Raw genomic sequence first — 25,938 nt, forward strand, 5'->3', positions numbered from 1 at the left:
TACTGCCTCAGGTTTCTGAACTGGTCTGTTACCTTGTAGTTTGAATTGCAGGCGAAGATTAGGGAAAAAGGATGAGTATAGGCAATTGCTGGTGTAATGGATGCCTCAGAGTGTTGGCAGAGGTAGGGAGCATTAGGTAATGCACCTAACAAAGTGGTTTTCTTTTTAATTCAGTATTAATTATAGACTCTTGGAAATATTGATTGGAGGGGACCTCTCCAAGTTCCTACTTGAAACAGGACTGTTTGCAACACTAGATTGGGTTAGCTGTGACTTAGGCTACTTTAGCTAAGTCCTGGTTACCAGAAATGTTAGAGTATTCCTAATTTAATGCTGCATTACTCTTTTGGTCAAGATTTTTTTCCATAATCACCAAACCCTATCAGCTACTCAACCATTTGGTTTTCCATCTGTACTGGTGCATAGCATTTTCTGTCCCTCGTACAGAAGTGAATATTTTTCTCAGTGAACTTGCTGAGGGTTCTGTTGGCACAGTCCATGAATTTCTCTTGATCTGACAGGTTGTAGCGCTACCTTTCAGCATGCCAGACATATCTCCTAATTTAGTGTTGTCGGTGCTGAAGGTAATGTTATGGTAGCATTTTAAGGTGATTCTGAATTGAGTGTTCAGCAACAGGTGAAATAAACTAACTGCCTGGGTACTCCCTATAAACTCTGTAGTTAAGTATACAGAGTAAAATATCTTCAAAGCTTGTGCCTGTATTTTTCTTTTGTAAGATCCCACTGCTGGACCCTCTGCATCAGATCAAAGCACCTGGTACTTAGATGAATCTACTCTGAGTGACAACATAAAGAAAACCCTTCATAAATTCTGTGGACCCTCTCCTGTTGTTTTCAGGTAAACTGTTTCCCATTAAAGGGAAAATGGGATATTCTTGTAATCTGTAAGCCCCATTCACTGTATAGCTTGGACGCTTATGTGATGCCTTGGACTGAAGGATCCTCAGTTTCACAGTCACTCTTCTGGACTGTATTTTTTCATAACTTGTCTAGTGTTATTTCAGTAGAACAGACTGTATTTGCACAATATTTTGCTTATATGGAGTTCTTAGGCTCATTATGCATTCAGTCTTTCAGGTTATGCATATTTGTCCCATCGAAGGGGCAAATATATTTCTGCATGTAGATTATACTCAGTGTTTTGTATGACTGTGCTTGATTTAAGTTTTTCTCATCCCTGTTCTTTTACCTTCAGTGATGTGAATTCAATGTATCTGTCTTCCACGGAGCCACCAGCTGCTGCTGAGTGGGCCTGTCTCCTGCGTCCCCTGCGAGGAAGAGAACCTGAAGGAATCTGGAACTTGCTTTCCATTGTGCGGGAGATGTTTAAGAGACGGGATAGCAATGCAGCTCCTTTGCTGGAGATTCTGACTGACCAGTGTCTCAACTATGAGCAGGTATTCAAACCTCTTTGCTGTGGGGCAGGGGGAAATTCTGGGGAACCAGGGCAGAGCCAGTGACTGGTGCTATGTGTCTATACAATCCATGGAATACAATTCTTTTAATAGTCTCTATGCATTATGGGCATGTGCTTCTCCACACTAAAATAATGATACAGTTTGGTTTTGTTCTGCTTTAATAACGTCCCGTTAACACTGTATTTCCCAAATGCCTCAGTCCTTCTAACATGAATATGTAGAGTCTGATTTCTTTTGTTCAGCATATTTGATTTGATTTTTGCCCAATGAAGGTGATGGGCATGTTGTGAGTTGTTTTTTTTTTAAACAAAGTATGTCACATATGAGCTGTCACTTTGATAAAATCTAAAGATATATGTTATGTGATAGAATCTCAGATTCTTTTGTCGTCTTTGTGGAAGATACTTTTCAGTAGATGTAAGTAGTAAATTTTTTTATATTTTTAAAAATAATATTAGGAAAAAGATTTCCTTTGACAGTTCAGGACACTGATCTCAGTCTGTAATATAAATTGCTGTGTAAGTTTCCTTATTGCTCCGTCACATACCTCAGCTTTGATCAGGAAAAAGGAAATTCTTTATCACATTTTTTCCCTTTTTCTCTCCAAGTGTGAAGGCCTCTAGTAAGTGAACCTCCTGTGAGTGTTTTGTTCTTTGGGCATGTGCCTTCTAAACAGGGAAATTTTGAGGCCTTTAGTTCTTACAAACCAAAACTGCTTTAATGGTCGTAGTTATTTTGGAGTCAGAAGAAGAAAACATGGTACTAACCACAGTTCCCATTTCCTTGTGATTATGAGATTAAATGAGAGCAGGGGATGAGATGTTGGCCGCAGCACAGCTGTACTGACTTGTTTCTCCTGCAGATAACCGGCTGGTGGTACAGTGTGCGAACATCCGCGTCACACAGCAGCGCCAGTGGGCACACAGGGCGCAGCAATGGCCAGTCAGAAGTGGCTGCTCATGCTTGTGCAAGTATGTGTGATGAGATGGTGGTTCTTTGGAGGCTGGCTGTCCTCGACCCAACTATTAGTCCACAGAGGTGAGCCCCAGAATCAGATTTAGTCTCTTTTTAATTTCTGTGATACTCAAGCACATTCAAGAGTTTAATCCTGTAGATTTCTTGTGCTTGTATCATTACCTCATTACCTGTTCAGCCATTAGTCCTTCTGGACTATGTGCTATGTAAGGTTCAAAGCACTGTAATTACTTTAATTGCTATTGCTGCTTACTTTTAGCAACATCAAGTAGTTTGAATATTTTGTTTTCTGAGACTCCCCTTTTACATATGGGTGTAATTCTGCATTGTAGTGTCCCAGTGGAGAACATTTGTTTGAATGATAGCACCAGCTGCCAATTAATTTTAATGGTTTCTATATTTAACCATTCAGCAGTTTAATGGATTTCTGTTTAGCCCAATCATTCACTGTTGTGTGTTTGAAGATGAAAACTCTAAGGGAGTTTATTCTCTGCAGTGTATTGGTAAACAGTGTCACCAGTGTATGATTTTCAGTGTTTCCAGTTATCTGAGAAAAAATTGTGTGGCTTCTGCAGATTTCCAAACCATATTGTGCCTTGGTAAATCACTGCCGTCTTTGTTGAGCACCAGTTGAACAGCAGAAGAGGAACTGAGAGCTCATATTGAGACACTGTGGTTGACATTGCAATAGTTTGTTTTGCACATCTTGTCTACAAAGTGTGGTGTGTAAAATGTATTGGATTAGTTTAATGTGCTATAAATTCTCAGGAAAAGTTTGTCAGAACAAATGAAAACAGGATGATATTTTCAATACAATTTACACATTACCAGGATTTGCTTTCTGTGAATTGTTGTGTAACATTAATAAAATGCCCTGTGTATGTAAGGTACATCAAGGGCACTGAAATGGATGCAGTTTCTGTATTGTACAGTTTACAAGTAGCTAAATATAGGAGTTGAAGACAAATCAAAAACTGTAGGAAACTGGGAATGAGGCTTAAAATAAACACAAACATCAATCAAATAACATAGAAAAAACATAAAAGATTTTTGGCCATTAATAAAGTATGAAGTTGTGCTATGTATATTCTAATTTGTGTTATTTGACACAGTTCAAATTTGCTCAGATCTCCTGCTTGAGCTAATGAATAATTAAAATGCTCCTGCTTGATTACCTATTCTCTTGGTGTTTGAATAGTCTCCAAGAAGAACCCTTTTATACTTGTCCTTCCTATACTTTGCAGTGAATTCATGAGGAGACTGTGCAACCTCTCATCCTAATGTTACCTTTCCCGAGTAGGTCCCGCTCCTTCTTTCTCCTTCTGAAAATCTTCTCATTGATTAAACCCTACTAGTTTGGTCCCTTGTTAATTAATTTATTGACTGGAGAAATATAACTAGTTCCTTTTGTTTAGTCCCTTTTGTCCTAATACCCTTTGCACCTGAATTGGGGTACCCCCTTTTTTTTTTTTTCTTTGATTGAAGTGTTGGGATTGTACCTCAGATGTCTGAAATCTGTGGCAGAAACAAGATGACAGTTGAAATTTCTAGGACTCTCTTTTCCTCTCTTTGGATTAGATCATCAATGCATTTAAACTATTTTGCTCATGTGCCTAGGCCTAATGTGAGATTTAGAGCTGGGAAATGCAGAACAGTTTTGTTCTTCCCATAGCAATAAGGGACATGGGATTAACTACTCTGTATTTTAAGTCTGTATAGCCCTACCAGCTTGATTCTTTCTCAGAGTTTGAACATCAGTTTTTGTTGTCTTGCTTGTTCTGTGCCTATGTTTTACAACAGTTTATTCTCCTGAGGACAACCTGCTACAGTCTAAATTAAATCACTGGGCTCTATATGGGCACATCAGGGTAAAGAGGTAGGTAGGTGTCTGGGAGGCAGATTAGGTGGTCCTGTCTGTCACTGTGCGTTCCTGCATAGGCTGTTCAGGCCATCCTTGTGAATGTCTTGACTAGAGTTATTCACAGTAGTTTCCCAGCTGCTACAAACTGTTTCATGAGTGTTTCCAAGAACAATTCCCCGTGGTACTCATTGGTCTCAGATTGCTGAGGCTCACATCAGTAACACCTTATTTAGGGCAGATAAGCAAACAGGGCAGACAGTATTTCATTTTAAACCTTGCAGTTTGTATTGTACTTTCATGTTGGAAGTGTTCATGTTTTGTTTCCGTGTCATGGACCTGTCTGGGACTTGGTTGTTAATATACCTGTTTGCTTTTTTCAGCCTGTCTTCTTACTACTGCTGTCTGTACTGAATTCAGCAGAAGATGTTTCTGGCCAAAGAAAGGAGGTGTTCTGTGTGTGAAGTAGTAGTTTATTGAAGGCCCTTTTTGTGTCTGCTTCCTAACCTATCCTCTTACTTCTCTTAGGCGCAGGGACCTTTGCTCACAGCTCAGACAGTGGCAGCTGAAAGTCATAGATAATGTTAAGAGAGGTCAGCACAAGAAATCACTGGAGAAGCTCTTTCAAGGTTTCAAGCCAGCTGTGGAAGCCTGTTACTTCAACTGGGAGGAAGCTTATCCCATTCCTGGGATTACATATAGCAGCACTGACAAGAAAAACTCATTCTGTTGGGTAAAGGCCATCCAGCACAGGAGCTGCCGGTTGCAGTGTTCAGAAACTGCCTGTGAGGCTGGTAGAACCCATGCACAGGAGCCTGGGGGACCATGTCTGCAGCCTGGGGACAGGCTGCGGCCCTCTCCCCAGGAGCCAGCAGTTCGTCCAAAGGAACTTACTGGAAAGCGGAAAGTTGTCTCTGAAACGCCACAGAGGGTTCTGAGACGACTCTCAGCAGAAGGGGATAAAACTGTGTATAAGACTGCAGTGAGCAAAGCAAAGTTGCCAGTGAGCAAAGGCTTGACCAGTAAACATAGTGGGAAACGCCGCATGAGCAGTGAAGACAGTTCTCTGGAGCCAGACTTGGCAGAGATGAGCCTGGATGACAGCAGCTTGGCGCTGGGGGCAGAAGCCAGCAACACCTTCAGTTTTACAGAAAGCCCATTGAGCAGGAGCTACAGGGATGCCTTTGAGGAGGATGGTGGGGTGTACTTCTCTGAGGGACCTGAGCCCACTGTTAGAAGCAGTTCTATGGCCAAGAAATCGCCCAAGGATCCTGTGGGGGAGCTGGGTAGTGGTGATGATGACCTGCCTTCTGCAGATGAGAACACTGGTGGTGTGAGCCTAAAACCGGAAGAAGTGGGAGAGAATGGTGCAGTGGGGGGAGGGGATGATGGAGAAGAGGAAGATGATTACCAGGTGTACTATCTGAATCCACAAGAGGTAGCCAAGGAAGATGATGACAAAGCTGAAGGGGGAAATGAAGAGGAGCAGGATATATTTGCTGGTATAAAGCCTCTGGAACAAGAGAACCGGATGGAGGTGAGTTGAATCTAGTTCAAAACACTGTTTTGTGGTTTTATGTATTATATAAATCACGGTCTCACCACCCTCCTAGCTTTCACATTTAACCTAGCATGTTGTTAAAGTGCTTAATTATAATGTCCTCATAACCCATTGTATCATAAGGTATCTACAGTCTTAAGGCAGTGGTAGGTTATATCTGTTTCCAAGAAGCTTGAGTCCCTGTTTCTGTGCTAGCTGCAATTGTGTCCCAGTTTTAGCTAGTGCCATCTCACACTCCAGGATTTACAAACATAGACAAAACTGTGTGTGCTTTTTATGTAGTATGCTTTTTTATGCTCTTGGAAACAGCAAAATTGAGCTGGAATTAAAAATAAGTAAGACTGAGACATGCTCAGCAAGAAAAATTTAAAGCCCACCATGTAAGCAGAAATTCTCTGGAAGGGAGAAGCAGTCTAAATAGACTGTGTCAGATTCCTGTGAAAACCACAAAATATGTTTAGAGTTTGCAACTGTATGAGCAAGCAGCTGAATGGAAATGGCATGAAGTTGTGTCAGGGCAGGTTTAGATACTAGGACTCTTCACCCATTAGACTCTTCACCCAGAGGCATTGGAATAGACTCCCCAGGGAAGTGGTTGTGGCATGAAGTCTGACAGAGTTAAGCAGCATTTGGACAATGCTCTTAGGCCCATGGTGTGATTCTTGGGGTCTCCTGTGCAGGACCAGGATTTGGAACTTTGATGACCCTAGTGGGTCCCTTCAAAGTCAGAATATTCCATGATTCTATGAAATATTTATAGTCAGTCAGTTTGGGTTTTAGGGGTTTTTTTGAGTTACTCTCTGATCTCTTATAATACTTGGAGAGAGGATGGGACTTAATCACTGAAGGAAAGGTGTTTTTGGGGAGTGCTTCAAGGAGTGGTGGTGAAGGTGCAGGCAAGGAAGACTCTGAGAACAACACCTGCTGCTGAAGTTAAACGTGAATTGTGTTTGCAGAGTCTTTGTGACAACTGGATTTGAGCAGGCTAACTCCAGGCTGGCAGCGTGGTTTGCATGTGAGCATCTGTTCTTTCTTGCAGATCCTGTTTGCCTGCGCAGAGGCCCTGTATGCACATGGATACAGTAACGAAGCTTGCCGCTTAACTGTAGAGCTTGCCAGGGACCTACTGGCCAACCCTCCGGATCTCAAAGTGGAGCAGCCACCAACTAAGGTAGAGAGAGAGCTTGTCTAGTTTTGGAGCTAGAGAGGAAGTTGGAAGGAATATGTGGTGTGGATACAACAGCATTCCCAGGCATTCCTCATTTGCTGTGATTCAGGACCCTTCACTGATGCTTCCTTGGGATTGAAGTCTGGATGTCATTACTGTGCCTTATCACTGTGTGTGTGTTTGTGAATAAAAGGGAGAAAGAAAGTAAGAGACCTTTCAGCAGGACTTGAAGTCTTCAGAAACTTGAGATTAGTTAAAAGCTGCTTCATTTCTCCTTATGCTTCAGAGACAAGCTTAGTTTGTCTGTTAAAAGCTGCAGCTGTTCTAGGAATCTATTTTAAATCAATTGAACAAAACACTGTATTTAGCAGCAGCTTCAAATGATATTTTGTATAAGAGATATGTGCTTCTGTGTGCTATGAGGTTATACAGCTGCCATAAGAAGTTGTTAGTTGTTTTGCTGTTTCAGGATAAGAGTATTGGAGAGGAAAGAAATAAGCATAAACTTCTGGAAACTCACTTGTAGTGACATTAAGCAGTGTTTGTTGTATGGAAGGGCTCCCTTGGAAGGGACAGGCAAGCACAGCATCAGTACAGTAGTGGACATGGGTCTTATCCACAGGCCAGCTCTTCTGCTGTGTTGTGCTGGAGTGACATAGGGGAAGTAATTATGTCCAACAGTAACCACTGGAATTTGAGATTCCTCCTCAAAGGGAATAAAATCTAAATGTATTTCATTCTTTCTTCTGTCTACTAATTATTGCAAATAATAGAGGGACAAGCACAGAGCCTTTAGGATATTTAGGAAAGTGTCCTGTGGCAAATTCTTTCTCAAACAGGGCAAAAAGAACAAGGTATCAACCAGCAAGCAGACATGGATGGCAACAAACACCTTGTCTAAAGCTGCTTTCTTGCTGACTGTGTTGAGTGAGCGTCTGGAGTACCACAACCTGGCCTTCCAAATAGGAATGTTTGCTCTGGAGCTGCAGAGACCACCTGCTTCTACAAAAGCTCTGGAGGTATGAAATAGCTCAGGAAGGTGGTATCCATAAACAGCATTGATCTGCTGAAATGTGCTTGCTCACCTCATTCACATTTCAACTCCTAATGCTTGGTTGTGCTTTTATGTGTTTCCTTAAAGTTGTTTGCAGTGGGACTAAATGAATTGGTTGCACATCCCATTAGCATGTGTTGATCTGCCAGAAAAATGATAAGAAACATCACTTCAGCTGTTGTTACCTTCAATGATAAGAAGCTTAGACCTCCTGTGGCAACAGGTCTTTGATTTCACATGAAGCTATAGGCTTCAAAATATTTAAATGAGTACAAAATCTGTTATGAATATATTATACTGATTAGAACAGTTTACTTCTTATCTTAAATATGTCCCCAGTTTGCTTCTCTAATTTGGGAAAACTAAAACCATCTGTAAATAGTTTGTCCATGTTTCTGTTAGTGACATGGTTTGAAACTTATTCCCTAAGGTGAATTGGTGTGACTGTTACATGTTTGAAAATTGTTGTTCTTGCTGATATCTCATTCATTGGCAAGTGAACCTATGCACTGTGGAAGCGTATTCTTTTGGACGCTCCTTGGTGACTATTGGGATTCTTGTTTAGAAAAATGAAGTGTCCAGTTAAGACCTTGTCTGTGTGATTTACAGCCACCTTGCTTTTCACTGCAGCATTGTTCAGTCCCTCAAGATGTGTATTGTTGCTAGATATCCGCCAACTACAATGGTTACACTAATTATTTGTACTTTTTAAGGTCTGATCATAAGATTGTGAGATTGACAGTCACTTGCTACCTAAAAGAAAACAATTACTTTTGCATGTTAAGAATGGAGAGAATACAAGAACAAGGTAGTGAAATGTCTTCACCCTGATGGCATGTGTGCTGCCACCCTGTGCCCCTTCTGCTGATCAGTCTCTGTTGTCTCCAGTGGGTATATCACTTAACATAGCATCCTTTCTCCCACTGGCTTATCCAGTCAGACTCTTCTGCTGATGTCCTTAGGAAAGCTGATACCTTTTTCCAGATACAGCTGGAGTGATAATTAGGGTAAAAATTTTTGTGTATAAATATGAAGCAAGACTGTTATTAGATTTGAAAACCTTTTTTTTTTTTTTTTTTTTTTTTTTTGTGGACAGAATGGTAAAGGTAGCTAGGCTGTTAAGAGTTGCTATAATTTAATAATCCAATAAAAACCATTGCTGTACTTTATATGTAGGGAAAAATGGTCTGCTGCCCACAGGGCCTATGCTGTTGACAATTTCTTCTGTTTCCTTGTGGATACTACCAGGTGAAGCTGGCTTATCAGGAATCTGAGATTGCAGCCCTCTTGAAGAAAATTCCCTTGGGCACCAGTGAGATGAACACTATTCGAGGAAGAGCTGAAGAACTACGTGAAGGGACATTATGTGATTACCGTCCTGTCCTGCCTCTGATGTTGGCAAGCTTTATATTTGATGTGCTGTGCACTCCAGGTACTGACTGCCTTGGCTTCAGTGTGTGCAGGGCATATTCTGAGATGCCAGGTCTTGGGGAATTTTCAAAGAGAAACTGTCTTCTGTATAAGCCTAATCTTTATTCTTGTGCTTCCCTCCATATTGCTGTAGGAGTACTTTGTTCCCCAGTGGAACTGTTTCTGCTTCTGCTTGCATTTGAAAACAACTGGGCACTTACCACATTTCAGTACTGTGTGTGTCTCTAAAATAGTTATAAATGACTGACTTGGCTGCTCTTATGCTGTTTATAGTAAGAGGAAGCTAATATAAATCTTAGTATTTAAAAAATAAAACACAACAACCTGGGATTAGAAGACTGACTTGACAATGTACCTGGAGCCTTCTGAGGTTAGAAATGGAAAAAAAAAACCATAAGGTTCTATGGTCTTGAAATTGATACAAGGCTAGGAATAGGACCACGAGAAGGTCTGCAAATTCAGAAAGCCTCAGAAATGTCTTTTGCTCTGAGGTCTTAGCTTTTGAAAGCTGAATACTAATTCTGTTGTCTTCTTTCAGTGGTTTCTCCCACAGGCTCTAGACCCCCAAGCCGTAATTGGAACAATGAAATGCCTGGAGATGAAGAGCTTGGTTTTGAGGCAGCTGTTGCTGCTCTTGGTAAGAGTCTTTTACAAGAAAAGTCTATCTTCATCCATGTTCTGCATCTTGCCCCATTTTGAATGGTGGGAGTTAGTAGTTCATTCCAGTATAGTGCAGAAATGAAAGTGTTTGCACAGTTTGCCAGAATCAGATGCAGAAGGATTCTACATGCCAGGGTTGAGGTGTCTTTGCAAAGCTGTGAAAAATGGAAAGGGAATATGGGATGAGAACTGAATGTCAACGTAGTTACATGAATTTTAGCGTTCTGCTTGCTCTTGTCATGGAATGTGTAGTGCCTGGACTTTAATGAAGATGGACAGTTTTAGAGAACAAAAGGCAATCATTTCAGAGGTTAAAAGAGGTTAGTCTTAGTGGGAGACTAACAGAAGTGCTTTCAAACATTGTCATATAATTCAGGATCACAGCATGGTAGTGTATTCTTGATTCATTTATCAGCTTCAGCAACAAAGCAATGATTATATATATGTTATGTTGACACCACTTCATGCTTGTTCTATAGCAGTGTGCAAAAAGGAATAAAATGGATTAAACAAGACCTGTTCTCAGTTGCCTCATCTTTGAAAGGAGGAAGATGAGTTATTTATGGTGTGGGGATGCTGGCTTGTAGCATCTGCAGAAACCAAAAAGTTTGTTTCAAGATAGGGTTATAGGCTTGCCTCGACTCTTCCTGTGGCATATTAGTATCTAGTTGTTCTGACAGTAGCAGGCAGCAGCTCCTGTTTATTCATGACCTGTTCCTGAAGTTAACAGAAAAACAGGGGGAAAAAAAGTCTTCTTTTGCCTGTAACAGTGAGGTGAATAGATTAGTCTGAGGTATAGACAGTGCTCAGGATGAGATAGTGCTCAGAGAGAGTCCCATGGGCTCACTTGTCTCTTCATCCCCTCTTTTCTGGCGTGCAGGTATGAAAACAACTGTCAGTGAAGCAGAACATCCTCTGTTGTGTGAAGGCACGCGAAGGGAGAAAGGGGATCTGGCACTAGCCCTGATGATCACTTACAAGGATGATCAGTCTAAGCTGAAGAAGGTGAGTTTCCCTTTGAAAGGGGAGAGAGAGATGGAAAGCAGGTTGTGTTTGGGTTTTAATGGATTTGATAGTTTAGCCAGTGGTCATAAGTTGCTGTGTCACGTACTGATGTTTTACAAGCCATATTGTGGTATTTATATTCTTCCACTGATGCAAAATCTAATTGTGCAGCGTGCATTGCCCTGGAGAGGTACTCTTTCCATGGGGTTTCTTAAGGTCCAGTCGGGAGATGTGTTGCCACTGCTTTTATTGCTTTTGTTTGCCTGCTAAAACAAGTCCTTTCCCAAGGGTTTTCAGTGTGAAGTCTGCATGTGGCCTGGGGATTGCTTATGTTTTGCTGCAGGGATGTTGGCTTGCAGAACAGTATTATCTGGCAAAGCCTCTGTTTTTTAACCACTCACCTCTTTTTAATATATTAGTTCAGTATACTTGTGTCTTAATTTCTCGTGCAAAAGAGAGGCTAAAACTCTACCCTTCCACCCCAAAGGAGGAAAGAAAAAGATTGAAAATTGCTGATGCTTCAGAAATGGTTTTATTAATCTTTTATATTCACAAATCCTCCTACACAGCAAGATATTTTATTAGTATATTATTAGTGTCTTTCTTCTCCTAAGGGAGAATACTTCTGCTATACTCTTCTCTGGGGAATTACAGGGACACTGTAATATCAAACATCTGCAATTAAATGCTCTGTCAGATTTTTGGTATTCATTTCATGTGGAAAATGAACAGTAGAAATGGACAAACCTGTAAAATGTGGTCACCCATTGTTCCCCAATTACATAATAAATTTAAGACAAAAAAATGTTACTGTAGGCCATAGAAGACAGTTTCTCTGTGGGCTTTGCCAGTTTATCTGTAATGTAGGAACAGGATTTTCTGAATGGTAAGCACAGAATTTTTGTGATTTAAACAAGAACATCTAATTTAGAGTGCTCCATTCTGTCCCTGATGTACCAGAATTACTTATTTTTTGTGAGTTTTAGGTACTTTTCAAGTAAAGGCAGTGGTTATTTCAAGTGAAAATGGAGATATTACTGAGTATGAATGAATCTTTGCTTCTTCATGTAATGCAGATCACATGGCTCTCAACTGTGCATTGCTGATCTTCAGTACAGGAAGATGATGCCTACTTTCTAGAGAATAAGCATTTTGTTTTGTTTTCCTCCAACAAATGGAATTTATTGTCCACCAGGAAGTTGATTTGGTACTTTCCCTCTTACCCTTCTGCTGAATGCCTTTGTTTTTTTCCTTGTTGTTAAAGATTTTAGACAAACTCCTGGACAGAGAGAGTCAAACTCACAAACCACAGACGCTGAGTTCCTTCTACTCATCCAGCAAGCCTACAGTTGCAAATCAAAAATCTCCTTCCAAACATGCTGCCCAGTCCACTGCAGCTATCCAGCAGCTTCCAGGGACTTCTGTCACGCAGCAAACTGCTGTAAGCACTGCAGTCCAGAGCAGTCCCGAGAACTTTGTGGAGAAGAGTGCACAGGGTAAGAAGTGCTTTGTAAGGGCTATGCTAAAACCTTTCTGTTTTAGCATAATAAAGTAGTCAGAGTGATTATATTACCATCTGGCTCCTTGGTTACTAGAATGTCACTCTACTGTTATCTGTTTGGCTCTATCCATTTCTATATACATTCTTGTTGCATAGAAATTCAAGCTAGTTTTCAGGTTGTCCTATCTTGAAATAGTTGTATAACCAGTTAAGATAAAACTACTGTGCCTCTGTCTTTTAGATTTTTATCACAGAAGTGCAGGATTTCAAAAAGTTACACCCTGAGTCAGGTGCCTTTATGCAAGATAGATAAGTAAGATTGCTGAAGGTTGTTAGAGGTATATGTGTGTGGTTTAACCCCAGCCAGCTTGGTTTAACCAAGCACCATGCAGCTGTTTGCTTACTCACCCCTGGATAGGATGGAGGAGTGAACTGAAAGAGTACAAGTGAGAGAACTTATGGGTTGAGATAAAGACACTTTAATAGGCAAAGCAAAAACTGTGCACACAAATAAAGCAAAACAAGGAATTAATTCACTGCTTCCCATGAGCAGACAGGTGTTCAGTCATCCCCAGCAAAGCAAGGCTCCATCACTCTTAATGATTACTTGGGAAGATGAGTGCTATAACTCCAAATATTCCCCCTTTTTTCTTCTTCCCCCAGCTTTACATGCTGGCATCATATGATACGGAATATCCCTTTGGTCATTTGAGATCAGCTGTCACAACTGTGTCTTCTCTCAGCTTTTCTGCATCCCAAGCCCCCTCACTGGTGGGGTGGTATGAGGGGCAGAAAAGGCCTTGACTTTGTCTAAGCTCAGCTCAGCAATAACTAAAACATGCTTGAATTATCAACACTGCTACCAGCACAAATTCAAAACACAGCCCAATCCTAGCTGCTGTGAGAACTAACTCTACCCTAGCCAGAACCAGCACAATGCAGTTTGCTTCAAGCTGCACTTTCATATTGGTGGCAGACATCACATACAGCAGCATTTGGTGGAATGTAAGTGCTCTATTAACTGTTCCCAAAGAGATCAACACTAGCTGAGGATGACTGCAGTAATAATAAAATTTTCCATAGTTGCAGCATATTTTCCAAATCTTGAGTTAAATGTTCTGGCCTGGTGTCAGATGATGTGCTTAATACTGAAAGAAAACTCAGATAATCCTGCTCATAAATACCATTTATTTTATGAAAATCCTACATCTTTTGATATTTATATCTTTTAAATGGCTATGACTGATTTTAGAGCTACAGAAACAAATGATAACATTTCCCTCGTCACTGTCCAATTCCTGCAGAAAGCTCTCAGAGGTCTCCCTGTGAGCCAGCTGCGGAGGCCACTGTTTTGAAACAAGAAGGAAAGGTCCCCAGTCGTCTGGCCCTTGGAAACCGAGGTGGATACAATGGGAGATGCTGGGGTTCACCTGTCAGGCAAAAGAAGAAACACACAGGTGAGAATGGACTAGCTCAAACAGCATCTGGTGCTCTGCTAGGCAGTCTGCTGGGGTTTACGCCTTGTTCTTTTATTCACACGAGAAAGCTGGAGAGGGACTTTTAACAAGGGCACTTACTGTTATGACAAAGGGTAATGGCTTCAAACTGAAAGCAGAGAGATTTAAATTAGATATTAGGAAGAAATTCTTCACTGTGAGGCTCTGGAACAGGTTGCCTGGAGAAGTGATTGATGCCCCATCCCAGGAGTGTTCAAGGCCAGGCTAGATGGGGCTTTGAACACCATGGTATTGTGGAAGGTGTCCCTACCCATTGCAGGGAGATTGGAACTGGATGATCTTTGAGGTCCCTTCCAAACCAAACCATTTTATGATTCTGTGATTCCACTTGTCAGCCTTTCCTGGACAGCAGAAGCAGCTGACTGTCTCTGAGATGTTTGACACGGAGAAATAGGATTTGCTCCACAGATTTCCTGCCCTTTTCTATATGGCAAGTTACTATACCTTTCTCACACCAGTTATGTTCTGCGTGATGGATTGGATACCTGGAGCTGATTCATTGCTGGACTCTGGGAGTGGAGTACTGTGCTCCTGGATCCAGAAACAAGTTCAGAGAAGCTGCTGTTCTGAGACTCCTCTGCATTTTAATTCAAGAAGTACAAAATGACACTGATGTCTGTGGCTGAAGTGATTTAATTTAATCTCCTAATTTGCAGTGATTGCCTGGCAACCATAAGGCTTTTACACGACTGATCTTAGTTGGTTCTGCAGGTGATATGACATTTGTGCTGGTTCTGGTGTTGTAGGCATGGCTAGCATTGACAGCAGTGCTCCTGAAACCACCTCTGACAGTTCTCCAACGCTCAGTCGGCGTCCCCTGCGTGGGGGATGGGCAACAGCATCCTGGGGCAGAGGACAGGACAGCGACAGCATCAGCAGCTCTTCAAGTGATTCACTGGGATCCTCCTCTTCCAGTGGCAGTAGGAGAGCCAGTGGAGGAGCCCGTGCAAAGACCGTGGAAGTTGGCAGGTAATGAATAATACCAATGCAAAGAGGCAACCTCTTGGCCTGATCTCAGGGAGCTAGTGTGTGTTGCATCAGTTTATTGGGAAAATTTGCTTTGTTTCCTCTGGACCCTAAGGACAGGAACTCTATACTCCAGCTATCAAACTTTGGGGTACTTGTTGTCTGAAAGATTCCTCTTTCTTCTAGGTATAAAGGGAGACGTCTGGAGAGCCATGCTCCTCATGTCCCAAACCAGCCCTCAGAGGCAGCTGCTCACTTCTACTTTGAATTGGCCAAGACAGTCCTTATCAAAGCAGGTGGAAACAGCAGTACCTCTATCTTCACCCACCCTTCCTCCAGTGGTGGGCACCAGGGACCACACCGCAACCTTCACCTCTGCGCCTTTGAGATTGGGCTGTATGCACTAGGGCTGCACAACTTTGTGTCTCCCAACTGGCTCTCTCGAACTTACTCCTCCCATGTCTCTTGGATCACAGGTTACAGCAAAACTTTACTGGGAAGCTTACTTTTGGGCAGGAAGGGTGGCAGGGAGGCAAACTTATTCCTGAAAATGGGTTGCCCCAGTGATTTACACAGTGGTGCTTGCTTTTGGCCTGGAAGGTTCTTGTGACCTCTTTCTTACACGTTTGTCCTGCGACAAGCCCACTTCTCACACAGAGACTGGTCTTCTCCTTCAGGGGTATGCTGGAGAGACAGAACATGCTCTTTGACTGTGTTCAGTGTTTCAGTTTCCTCCTTCTGTTTGCACCCAAACGTACTGCCTATCCATATGGCTTCTAGGGGCCTGAAAAACACGTCCTTGAAAATTCATGTTTCCGGATATGACGGAAATAGACTGACAGTCCAGACTGGTTTGTGGGTACTAAAATCAGCTATAGCAAGTTCCTTCCACTATTTCAAATATATCTTTAGCTTAACTTTGATAAGTCACCACTTGTTTATTGAGGGCTCTTGTCTGTCACGTGTTTTGGGAGGAAGCACCTAAATTTGACTGGAATCATAAGGGAAGCAGCTGGGCTCTGTTGCTGCTCCTGAACGAAGTGAGGAGTGCACCTGCTGTTGAGGGAAAGCTGACTTTAACTGTGCTGGGCATACAGTGGTGTGAGAGTCTTCTCTCTTCCTCTTAGGGCAGGCCATGGAGATTGGTAGCGCTGCCTTGAACATCTTGGTCGAGTGTTGGGATGGACATCTCACTCCCCCAGAAGTGGCATCATTGGCAGACAGAGCTTCACGGGCCAGAGACTCCAACATGGTGCGGGCAGCTGCTGAACTGGCACTCAGCTGCCTGCCTCATGCCCATGCCCTGAACCCAAATGAGATCCAGAGGGCTCTGGTGCAGTGTAAGGAACAGGTGAGCATCATGTGGCAGCTGGCTGGTGCAGTTATTTTTAGCATCAAGGATGTGCTGCTGTTAGTTGTGGGGTGGGCTCTTTAGCTATTGCACAGCCTTAATCCCAGTTCTGTGTATTTCTTATGTTTCATGAATAACACTGCTCATTCTGCTGCATAACAGCAGAATAGCATCTGTTTGGTCATTTTAGAGTGCCCTATAGTTTTCTCCTGTTGTAGTTTTTCCTTCTTATGTTTCTGGTTTTGTGTTCTTAACTTCTGCTTTTGTTTCACTGCTCCCAGGACAACCTGATGCTGGAAAAGGCCTGCATGGCAGTAGAAGAGGCAGCCAAAGGAGGTGGTGTGTACCCAGAAGTCCTGTTTGAAGTAGCTCATCAGTGGTACTGGCTTTACGAACAGACTGTTGGCGGGACCCCAGCCCAGAGAGAAGGTGCCACTGGCTGCAGTGCCAGCGGAGCACGGGCCACGTCTGAAGCAGCCCGTGGGTTGGCAGACAACCGGGTGACCTCGGAGCCAACCACTGTGACAGTGGCAGCTGCAGTAACTGCGGCAACAACGGTCATGCCAGTGATCTCTGTGGGGTCGACCATGTACCAGCAGCACACAGTGGCAGGGCCAGCAATGGCACATACACACACGCAGGGTCTCCACCCTTACACCACCCTTCAGACTCACATCCCCTGTAATCCCCAGTACATCGGACACACTGTCCAGCACATGCCACGCCCAGCTGTCTTCCCGGTCCCTGGCTCAGCGTACCCGCAGGTGAGTTTTGACTGTGCTTTGTTTGTTTACTGTGACCTTGTTGGCTGCTTCAGAGGGAATATGTCAGACTGGGGAGAGCATGGGGCTCAGACCTGCCATGACCTGAGATCTAGCTTCTGCTCTCACTTACTTACCAATTGTTGGCACTTACTTTGACCTCCCAGCTCGAATATGCAGCCTACTGTGGCTACATGTAAAGTCTCAAGAGAATATAAAATACAATACATCAGTAGTTTTTAATTTTCATTGCTCTATAGTTTTTCAGAAGGCATTGGGCAGAAAGCTTGTCTTCTTAATAGCTTACAGATAAATGGACACTACAGAGGGAAAACCAAATAAAGGTTATTTTAACCTTTACCTATTTTTGAAGGTCTTGGAGTGGCTTTCTGCAAACTGATAGGATTTTTAAAGGGAAGAGGAGCAAGCAGATGTAATGCTCGTGTGGTGCAAGGTTCCTTCTGTGCTTCCTTTTCCTTGTCAGACTGGAATTTCCATGCTCTGGGTTTGTGTGGGGATACCGTATTTTGAACACTTCAAGATTTTGAGGCAAAGTAGACATGGCTGTTACTTACTTCTGTTTCAGGGTGTCCACCCAGCATTCATAGGAGCGCAGTACCCTTATTCTGTAACAACACCATCACTGGCAGCTACAGCAGTGTCCTTCCCTGGTGTGCCCGTCCCATCCATGACGCAGATTGCTGTGCATCCCTATCACAGTGAGACGGGACTGTCGCTGTCTTCCAATGTAGCGAGTAAGTGTTACAGCTCTGTATACAGGGCTGTGTGTAGCTCAGGTTTGTTAACTGTATTGGGGCTGTAATCCAGTCAATCCTGTTCCTCACTGATTACAGGTGGAACGAGGGTTATTGCTCTGAAGAGTTCTGGCCAAATCCACCCCATTCTAAAGATGTGCATGCTCAGGGCTACTGGGATTCATAAGGGAACCTGATTCAGCTAGCAGAGATTTACTTCTGTTTAGCTAAATATCCAGTATGAGACTGTTTTGGCCTTTAGTCTAAAGAATGTTTGGAGCCCTCCTGGCCTTTCTGACTTCTAAGAGCCTAATTCCCCCCCCACTTCTTTGGGCAAGGTGAGCACCAATGATCATGAGTAGGCTGTTGTGATTCCTTTGGTGAGGTGGGTAGAGTGCAGGTAGCAGGGAGCAGGCAGACTTCTGCTACAGAAGCACTAATAAATGTCTTGTCCTGCCTGACAGATTGGAGGCAGCCAGTACCCAAAATATGGAACTTATGTAGAGAGAACATATGTTTTGGCAGAGTCATGGCAATGGGAATGATTGCTCTCGTGTTGTGTTAGGGCTTCAGTGGTGGTGAAGACCCATCAAGTAGTGTGTAGCACTGGAATAGCAGCTGTTGACTGAGTTGTGGACATGCTGTCATTGCCATGGGGTTTTGTACCAGCTGGTCATGGCTGACCCAGTCTTTATCCCCTCACTGGAGGGGCTGTAATGTTTGCCTATTTGTACAGTGCTTTGCAACTCACCTGGTGCTGGAAGACTGGCATGTGGAAAAACACTTAAAAGCTGTGTTGGCTTCCTTCATATTCAGAGTATCAGGAGAATCTTTTTAGTTATTTTTTTTAATCTTGTATTTTGATGCCAAAAAACCACTACAAAAGCTAATAGAGTAGCCCTAAAGGCCTTAGGATCTAACAGCTGACAACCTTAGTTCTGGGCTGATGCTGTGACTCTTCACTGTGAGAAACTATTTCTGTACTCCTCCAAACAGTTATGAATCTTCCAGAAAGTGCTAATTCATCCTAGAACACTTAATGAAAGGAAAAAACAATCCCACCCTTTCCAGTTGCCATTGTTTGTGGCTTGCATAAACTTCTGTTTTCAGTTCTTACAATACTGTTTCACTGTTCCTGGAGTAGGTAGTCATGGGGTGATGCTTGAGCTCTGGCAATAGTTCAGCTCATTCTTATGGGTTACTCTCCTTGGCCAGGCTTCAAATGCAGCATGAATTTTGCCCTACTTTGTGGCTTGTGTGTCTCCTTAGTTGAGGAGGTCAGATGGATCTTTCCTGGGAGGCACATTGTTCTCAGGTATTTAAACATTCACTGGTAAACACGGAGGAAAAAAAAAACAGAACTTGGAGCATTGCTCAAGCTGGTGTAGCCCCACAGCGAAGCCATGAAGTAAGGGTAACAACATGCACACACCTAATGACATGTCTGCTCTGGAGTTCTCAAGCAAACCTTGCTTTTTACTCTCTGTACCTTTCCTGAGAAGGGACAGTTAGATAAATGTGAGCCTGTTGTCAGAGTACAGCTTGCTGGCTCAGTGTTAACTGCTGTCACTACAAATTTAGGTGGTACAACGCAATGGATTTGCACTTGGAACCTGTGATTGCCCTTGATTTTGCTCATACTAGTTAAGTGTCTGAAGGTGACAACTTCTCAAGTCTCCTTGCTGTTATTGCTGTTGATACATGCTGCCAGTGTATGAAGTGGCTGTTCTTTCCAAGGATGGATTGGAGGTCACCTTCCAGTAACACTCTTCCTGCATGGCACCTGAATGGAGTGACAGCTGTCTTACAGCAAAAGTGGAAGAACCTTGCATTGTTGGACTTGATCTTTGAGTGATTTAATACTGCTCCTGCTCAATAATTTTCCTCAGCAGCTTCTCATCAGGTGTAGACATACACGTGCTTGTTTCCTGGGACAAGGAAGAAGAACCAAACATTTCATTTAATAATAGCAAAGAACTTTGAGTCAACATGTGCGTTTACATGTAAAACACAGATGTTGCGCAGGTTTGTGAGATACAGCAGAAGAGATGGACACACACGTAACTGATCCCTTCGGGCCCAGCTTGCAATCAAAATAGAGATATTCCTGGCCCATGGTATTTCAGTTTTAGGTTTGTGGGTTTTGGTTTCTGTATTGTTCTGTTTAGGGGAACAGAACACTGCACTGGCTGAGGGCAGTCATGTGAAGGAGATAATTCTTTTAGGCTGGTGATGGGTCCTAATGCTGCTGTTTTGCTCTCTTCAGTAGGCAGTGTCCATGCAGGATCAACGTTCCCAGCGATTCAGGGGGCTTCCTTGACAACTCTGTCCTCACAGCCCAACTCCCTTGTTACAGGGGGTTTTCCTGCCGACGATGAGCAGCACAGTCAGCCTGTGAGCCCCCAGGGTCTGCACTACCTCCACTCCGCATACCGAGTTGGTAAGGATGGCCAAGTGGGTTTCTGCAGCCTCCTTGAGAGGGATTCAGGGCAGGGCTGCAGGTTTTCACTGTCATTTAGCAATTGGCTACTGTTGGGAGTGATGGCATCTTAGGATCATGGAAAAAGCAAGTTGGTGATTATATGTGAAGGCTAAAAATTAAGGTGAAGCATTTGAAGATTGAACAATTGCTTTTCAGGACCATCAGAGCAAAAGAGAAAGCTAAGTGGGTTAGAGCTGGGAAAAGCCTTGCCTTTCAGCAGGTTATATAAAGGAGTCTGGATAGAGCTCCAAGGATGTGACTGTGCAATTGTGACTATGTGAAAAAAACAGTATGTGGCTCCTGATGCTCATGGATGGTGAAGGCACACCTCTAGTTTAATACCAGCTGAGTCTTCAGAGGCACAGAGGTTGTTGAAGAGAGATGCAGAGGGAACTTACTTTTTGTGAAGTGTAGGTATGTAGTTAGCACTCCTTTCCCAGTCATACTGGTTATGAGGAGATAGTCTGTGCCTTAACTGCCATTGGTACAAGGATATCAGTCTTGGGGTTTGTGAGTAAGCTTTGATTTCGTAAGCTACTGTAGTAGTAAGTAGTAAGCTACCTGTACATAGTCGTGGTCCAACCCAGTGGATGCCTCGGGAAGGAGAAGGGAGCCTCTAAGATGAGCAAAGCCAGCAAAGCAAGAAAAGGGAAGGAAAACTGTCTGGAGGTTGGTTGAGTTTTTTTGTTGAAAGCTAGAGTAGAAAGTACTTGTTAGCTAAAAAGGGGTGCAGTTGTCATTGAAAAGATCACAGTGGTAAGTGGTAGGCCATGAAAGGCGTTTAATAGCCTGAATAACAGAGAGGCACAGGCAGGGAAGAAGGTCTGGAAGATCAAGACATGGGACACGTTGGTATTTGAGAACTGTTTAAATGGAAGGATTTGCCTGAACGACTGCAATGGCATAGGTGAAATGTTTGCAGATTGGCAATACTGCGGCTCAGTGTTGGCCTGTTGTTTTTGCAGCAGAGCAGGTTGGTTTGGGTAGCTTCTCTGTTACAAAATGGCTTTCACAACAACTCTTGTGGTGCAGCTTTTGGGGCTGTCTGCTTGCCATTGCGGTAGGTGCTTGTGGAGTGTCTCATTGCAGCTCTGATTAGGGGTGATGACTGTGCAAGTTTCCCAGTTGGAAACAGGAGATCCAGATGTTCTTGTGGATAGTGTCTGGGCTGGCAGGCTCCAAGAGGAGCCTTTTGTTTCTGTCTGGACTCTTTGCAGCTATGGAATTTTCTGTTGCTGAAGGGCAGGCCAATCAGGTTGTGTTGCAGTGAGTGAAAATGCTGGTCTAAGTCTTACTGGGCAGAAGTGCCTCTTGACTGTGGCTGCCCCTTTCTCACAGGGATGCTGGCTCTGGAGATGCTTGGCCGAAGAGCTCACAACGACCATCCCAACAACTTCTCCCGCAGCCCACCCTACACAGAGGATGTAAAATGGCTCCTTGGGTTAGCTGCAAAGTTAGGTAAGGCTCAGAGCAGTACTTCAGCAGAAATTCACGTGCTGGGATTTGGACCATGGTGGGAAAAAGCTCTCAAAGGAGTGAAACTTCAAAGATTGGGTGAGCCTGATGTCGATCCCATTCCTGAGAGTGTTTCAGAAGATCCCTACTGTTCTTTCATCCATCCATTTGTCCCATTTCTGGGTTATATGGTTTTGAATTCAGTGATCTTAAATTTTGACGCACTGGATGAAGTACATGAGATTGGACAGGGTTCAGAGCATGTCTTTCTTCTATTCTTTAGCAGTAATTCTTTCTTTTCTCTTTCTACTATATAGTAGGCATTCCTCTTTCTTATGTACATTTATACCTTCTGTAAGGAACCTTTTATAGCAAAAGGTGCTCAAACCACCAGTGTTTGGGTGGGTTTTTTTTTTTTTTTTTTACTTCCATTTTGTTCCTGGATCTTTTTTGTCAACTCATTTTTTTAGTTCTTTCACAAGCAGTAAGAATTAAAAAAACCAACCACCCTTACAAACAGCCTGTCTGGTGGCACAGCTTCTGCTGCTTCTGCTGACAAAGCTGCGCTGTAGGAAGTGGTGTCTACAGCCTCCTTAAGGCCTGGGTGCTTGGACATCTAGGTGCTTCCTAGATGGGCAGTCAGAAAACAATGGAGAAGGTGCAGTGTCTCTCTAGTTACTTTGCCACATCAGTTTTCTTACATACCCCCTTTAAAGACAGGTGAACTTTGGAATACCAGTGACTGAGGTGGTACCTGTTTTCTCCTCAGACCTGATGGATAAATTAGAATGTTCTCTTGTCCCTGTGAGTGTGCTAGCCTGTCTCCCCCAAGCCTGCTTGAGGATGCATTAAACTGAGAAGGTGCTCCAGGTCAAGGTTCTTGCTGGGAAGTATGTGTTTTCTTGTGTGTCTCTCATCCTAACATTGTTGTTCTGACTTCTCCTTCCTGTGCAGGTGTAAACTACGTGCATCAGTTTTGCGTTGGTGCAGCCAAGGGGGTGCTGAGCCCTTTTGTGCTCCAGGAGATCATCATGGAAGCTCTACAGAGGCTCAACCCTGCCCATGTGCACAACCATCTGCGCACCCCAGCCTTCCACCAGCTGGTGCAGAGGTGCCAGCAGGCCTATTTGCAGGTAAAGTGTGGTCTGTCTTCTTGCCTGTCAAAGCTGCCAGGCCATTGCCCGCCTTGCAGGTACTGCCTCTGTGTGCTTGTGCAGAGGAGAAGGTACTTGGGTAGTGGTAGCTGAACTGGTCCATTGCCTGATGTATCCCTCTCCGTCAGTAGTGACTAGAATATGTATCACTGGCCTCTTTGGAGGCTGCATATAGAGGAACTCATTGTACTGCTTCTTCCGAGGCCTCTTGCCTCCTGTGCTCTCCATAAAGGCTGGGGTGGTTCTATGTCTTTGTCACTCCAAATGCTACCCCTGCTTTTAAACTTCTGAACTTTGTTTGCTATGTTTTCAAGCCTCCGTCCACTCAGTGTAAGCCTTACTCTGCCCATGCGCCTTAGCAAAGCAGATGTCCTGTGAGCAGGCTGGGTCCCCGTGTGTAACCTGCAGAATGAGAAGTATGAGGGTTAGGTGCTGGTGGCATGGAGCGTTACCTGACCCTTTAACACTGTCCTATGGCCCAGTTCGGTGCTCATGAAGGGGAGAGCACCTGCTGATGCCTTGTGCTGCATTTCGGTGCTCTGAGGGAGCACTGGCCTTGGCTGCATTGGGGGTGTAGGATACAGCACGGCTGGCTTTTGAGAAAGTTCTCCTTTGCCAGAGCCACTGAGTCTAGGGACTGCTGGTGGGTAACAGGATCATGTGGCATATTGCCCTGGGAGCTTGAGGCCTCCGAGTGTCATCAGCATGAGAGTGGTGAGCAAATACCTTAAGGCTCTTTCCCTGTTCCCATCCAGTACATCCATCATCGGGTGATCCATCTCACTCCAGCTGACTACGATGACTTTGTGAATGCCATCCGCAGCGCCAGAAGCGCCTTCTGCCTGACTCCCATGGGCATGATGCAGTTCAATGATATTATCCAGAACCTAAAGCGCAGCAAGCAGACGAAGGACCTGTGGCAAAGGGTCTCTCTGGAAATGACCACCTTCTCACCGTGACATCGGGCGCAGCTCCACGGACACACAACCCTTTGCCCGACATAGTTGTAGTTCCATTTACACCATCCTTCCTTCTGGTGTCTTTTTTATTTTAGTTTTAACTTGTTGGAAACCACTGATCTGATGTATTTATACCATGACATTCCTCTCCAGCACTGTTGCGTGTTGGCGCTCTGCTTCGCTCGCTCTTCCTCCTCCTTCTCAGTGGGCTGCAGGCTTCAGAAGCATCAGGAAATGAGAAGGAAGTTGAGCTGGCTGCCCTGTGGTGTAGTCACTGCTTTTTTCCCTGAGCCCCAGGAGGCTGTCCTGCGAGCAGTTTGCAGTGTGATTGCGCACATGTTAGAGGGGTTGGGGATTCTGTCTTAAATATTTATTTTGGCATTTATAAATATGTAAACTTTTTTTTGTATGGGCTTCTCTTACCCCACACACCATCTCCTGTTGGGAGTGGCTGGGACTGCTGTGCACAGTGAGTGCTTTCTCCATCCATTTCAGCAACTCCTGCTGAGAGAAGCTGAGGCTGGAGTAGCACGGCCAGGGCCACCTCGGCGGCTTTCTGCAGCAGCAGCTGAGGGCAGAGGCTGGAGCTTGGGCAGTCAGTCCGTGACTGGGCTGAGCTGCCTGGAGACTGCCAGAAGTGCTTGGGCTCTTTCTCAGGAGTGTCCCTCACTGGGCACTGCTGACTCCATAGAATGTTTTGATCCTGGTTGTTACAAGTTGTACAATCCTGTTTCTTTTGGCTGGGGTATTACTCTCCTGTAATCAGTTTCTTATCCCTTGTCTCTTCTTGTTTCCTGATTAAACACTCGTTTTCTTAGACTGACTCTCTCTTCTCTCTGCTATGATGTTGACAGTCTGATGCAGCTGGCCAGCTGTGTGCCAGTGGGAGCTCTTATGTGCCCTGGTAGGTAGCTGCCTTGCCTTGGGGAACAGAAATCCAGCACAAAGCAGGAGGCCAGAGCTTTTACACAAGCTCTGAGCCAAAGGTTTCTTGCCTGGTAGTTTTGTGAGAACAGTGTGCCTCTGCAGAGACTGAGGTATGTGTGGACTGGGTCATTGATGACTGTCAAGAGAGTTGGTAGTAATCCTGAGATGTTCTGCCTACAGTTCTGTCAGTCACTATGTTCCTTTTCTAGTCTTGACACCAGTAATATTGTGTGATAATTCAGACCTGTGTATTTCCACAGTATCATGCGAAACAGCAGCTGCTGCTCCTGATGTAATTGTTAAAGAAGGCGAGTCGCTTGCTCCCATGTGTTTAGAGATACTTGGTGGACTATGAAAGATATCCAATAGGGACAGCATTGCAGAAAATTAAATTTAGAAACTGAAGCGTACAAGCACATAAATTTCAGGGCTTTTGCAACTGGAAGGCAGATAATCATGGATGTTAAGAATCCAGTTTCTCAGTAATAATATATTTTGCTTCTTACTTGGGTTTAGTCAATGACAATGGGAAGGTTTTAGTTTCTGCAAGTTAGAATTATCTGCCTGTATTTGATATTTTCAGTGATACTCTTAAAAAAATAAACAAGGTAACCCATAAGCACAGGGCAAAACAGATGAACAGTCTCCTTTGGTTTGACTTCGTGTACTGCACAGACCAGAGTATTACTGAGGTTCCTCTACTTCTGACTGTGCAACAGTAAATATTTAAAGATCTTCTTACAGCCCCTTGTATTCCTCCATAAAGTGTCTAGCTACATGCTAATTATAGATGCAGATGTTTGTAATAATGTGTTAAGTTTTGTGGTTTTTAAAGTAAAGTCCATGTTGATTATGAGCTTCCTGTGATTGGGCAAAACTTCTGGATTTGACTGGAGAGCACAGCCTTATGTCTGGAAGGTTTGGGTTCCTAGAACACTTTCTGTGCTCTCTGGTTCTTG

General features: G+C 43.7%; 1 protein-coding gene across 2 annotated transcripts in view; it reads left to right on the plus strand.

Annotated features, from left to right (window-relative positions):
* Window positions 1–24,875, plus strand: part of ZSWIM8 (zinc finger SWIM-type containing 8) — a 57,440-nt gene extending 32,565 nt beyond the window's left edge. Inside the window, exons 7-26 of one of the 2 annotated variants that reach the window (XM_027885156.1) lie at window positions 739–859; window positions 1,217–1,418; window positions 2,302–2,477; window positions 4,801–5,809; window positions 6,873–7,004; window positions 7,841–8,020; window positions 9,304–9,487; window positions 10,025–10,123; window positions 11,027–11,151; window positions 12,416–12,647; window positions 13,957–14,109; window positions 14,916–15,138; window positions 15,322–15,611; window positions 16,263–16,486; window positions 16,768–17,250; window positions 17,834–18,002; window positions 20,269–20,442; window positions 21,823–21,942; window positions 22,894–23,072; window positions 23,849–24,875. In XM_027885156.1, the coding sequence (XP_027740957.1) occupies window positions 739–859; window positions 1,217–1,418; window positions 2,302–2,477; window positions 4,801–5,809; window positions 6,873–7,004; window positions 7,841–8,020; window positions 9,304–9,487; window positions 10,025–10,123; window positions 11,027–11,151; window positions 12,416–12,647; window positions 13,957–14,109; window positions 14,916–15,138; window positions 15,322–15,611; window positions 16,263–16,486; window positions 16,768–17,250; window positions 17,834–18,002; window positions 20,269–20,442; window positions 21,823–21,942; window positions 22,894–23,072; window positions 23,849–24,052 (4,679 nt within the window). In that variant the 3' untranslated portion in view covers window positions 24,053–24,875. The remainder of the gene's footprint in view (window positions 1–738; window positions 860–1,216; window positions 1,419–2,301; window positions 2,478–4,800; window positions 5,810–6,872; window positions 7,005–7,840; window positions 8,021–9,303; window positions 9,488–10,024; window positions 10,124–11,026; window positions 11,152–12,415; window positions 12,648–13,956; window positions 14,110–14,915; window positions 15,139–15,321; window positions 15,612–16,262; window positions 16,487–16,767; window positions 17,251–17,833; window positions 18,003–20,268; window positions 20,443–21,822; window positions 21,943–22,893; window positions 23,073–23,848) is intronic. The other variant, XM_027885157.1, reaches the window with a different exon arrangement.
* The last annotated feature ends 1,063 nt before the right edge of the window (window positions 24,876–25,938 follow it).

Source organism: Empidonax traillii, unplaced genomic scaffold, assembly GCF_003031625.1.
Source record: "Empidonax traillii isolate 1590-97213 ecotype Southwest subspecies unplaced genomic scaffold, ASM303162v1 scaffold162:size863265, whole genome shotgun sequence".
Classification (NCBI taxonomy): domain Eukaryota; kingdom Metazoa; phylum Chordata; class Aves; order Passeriformes; family Tyrannidae; genus Empidonax; species Empidonax traillii.